The 1,121-nt window shown below is 35.3% G+C and overlaps 1 protein-coding gene across 1 annotated transcript; it reads right to left on the bottom strand.

The window, feature by feature from the left end:
- Window positions 1-10: 10 nt before the first annotated feature.
- LOC108743930 (protein zer-1 homolog) lies at window positions 11-793 on the bottom strand. Its single transcript, XM_018479531.2, has one exon. The coding sequence runs from the start codon at window positions 773-775 to the stop codon at window positions 398-400; it is 378 nt and encodes a 125-aa protein (XP_018335033.1). The 5' UTR covers window positions 776-793; the 3' UTR covers window positions 11-397.
- Window positions 794-1,121: the final 328 nt, after the last annotated feature.

Genomic DNA, 1,121 nt, shown 5'->3' with positions numbered 1-1,121 from the left:
AAAAATTAAAGTGGCAGCATTGTACTCTAACGGCTGATTGGTTTGACAATTGTCAACTAACATGGATCCTTAATCAAATAAATAAATAGCTGAAGTGACGAACTTTCTGCACAAATGTGACAAGAAATAGTATACGCACTTCGGGAAGTAAGTGGGCTATTACAGACCATGTGTGAATTGGGCAATCACTTGTCTGTGATAGCCCACTTCTTTCCCTTGGTAGGTAATATACTATTTCTTTATAATTTAAAGAGTGAAAGTATTACAAATACTGCTAAGGAATTAATATGAAAATAATTCTTGCTATTAAAATATATAAAAAAAATGAAAAGTCACATTAAATAGACGCAAATACAAAAAAATACATCACATTCCCCTTCACTGCTTTTCTTATGTTTTACTTACGATACACTTTAGTGAGGTTGGCCAAAGCCCAAACAGCCCAGTGTTGACATTCAGGCGTATCATAAACTTTCACCAAGTGTAAGATGGGTTCAAAAGACCTGTAGTTGATATTTCGTTGGGAACCGAGATCCCACCTTTCAATAGCCACTACCATACGTCGAAGTACCATTTCACGAGTTGGATATGTAATAGTCCAAACCTCGGGTCCATCAGAAGCCATATGCGAAAGCACTCCTGCTGCGTTATAACTCACCTCAATTCCGTCGCTATATGAATCTAAGAGGTCAGAAAACACCGAAACATATTCTGGAGTCATCAAATAGTAACGTAGATCTTTTACTTCCGCTACGTTACCCAAGAGGCCCATCATGTTTCGAAGAAGTTCTTCTTTATATTAAAATGTATGAAAACCAAACGCCTAAGTAGAAAATTTATTTTTCTTATAAATTTATAACAAAATATTTTTATGTACAGAAATTTTTTTGTTCTGTGAATGCAGTTACTTAATATTGTACTAATGTAAGTGTGAATAAAATAGAGCTTTTTGTATGATACTCTGTTTATATTATTTTCTGTTCCATCCAAGCATATGTTTTGAATAACTTGTGCTATTCGACAAATGTCTATGCAAGCAGTGAGTTTAAAGGGTGAGAAACGGGTTTAATAAGGCTTTCGTTTCACGTAGGCCTTTTGCTTGTCAGCTTCCTGCCGCTGCA

Source organism: Agrilus planipennis, unplaced genomic scaffold (assembly GCF_000699045.2).
Source record: "Agrilus planipennis isolate EAB-ADULT unplaced genomic scaffold, Apla_2.0 scaffold2847, whole genome shotgun sequence".
NCBI lineage: Eukaryota > Metazoa > Arthropoda > Insecta > Coleoptera > Buprestidae > Agrilus > Agrilus planipennis.
Note: the sequence above shows the minus strand (reverse complement) of the source record. Positions and strands in the feature narration are given on the sequence as shown.

Excerpts from the sequence above, each read along its gene's own strand:
- LOC108743930 (XM_018479531.2), bottom strand. The coding sequence starts at position 775 with ATGATGGGCCTCTTGGGTAACGTAGCGGAAGTAAAAGATCTACGTTAC.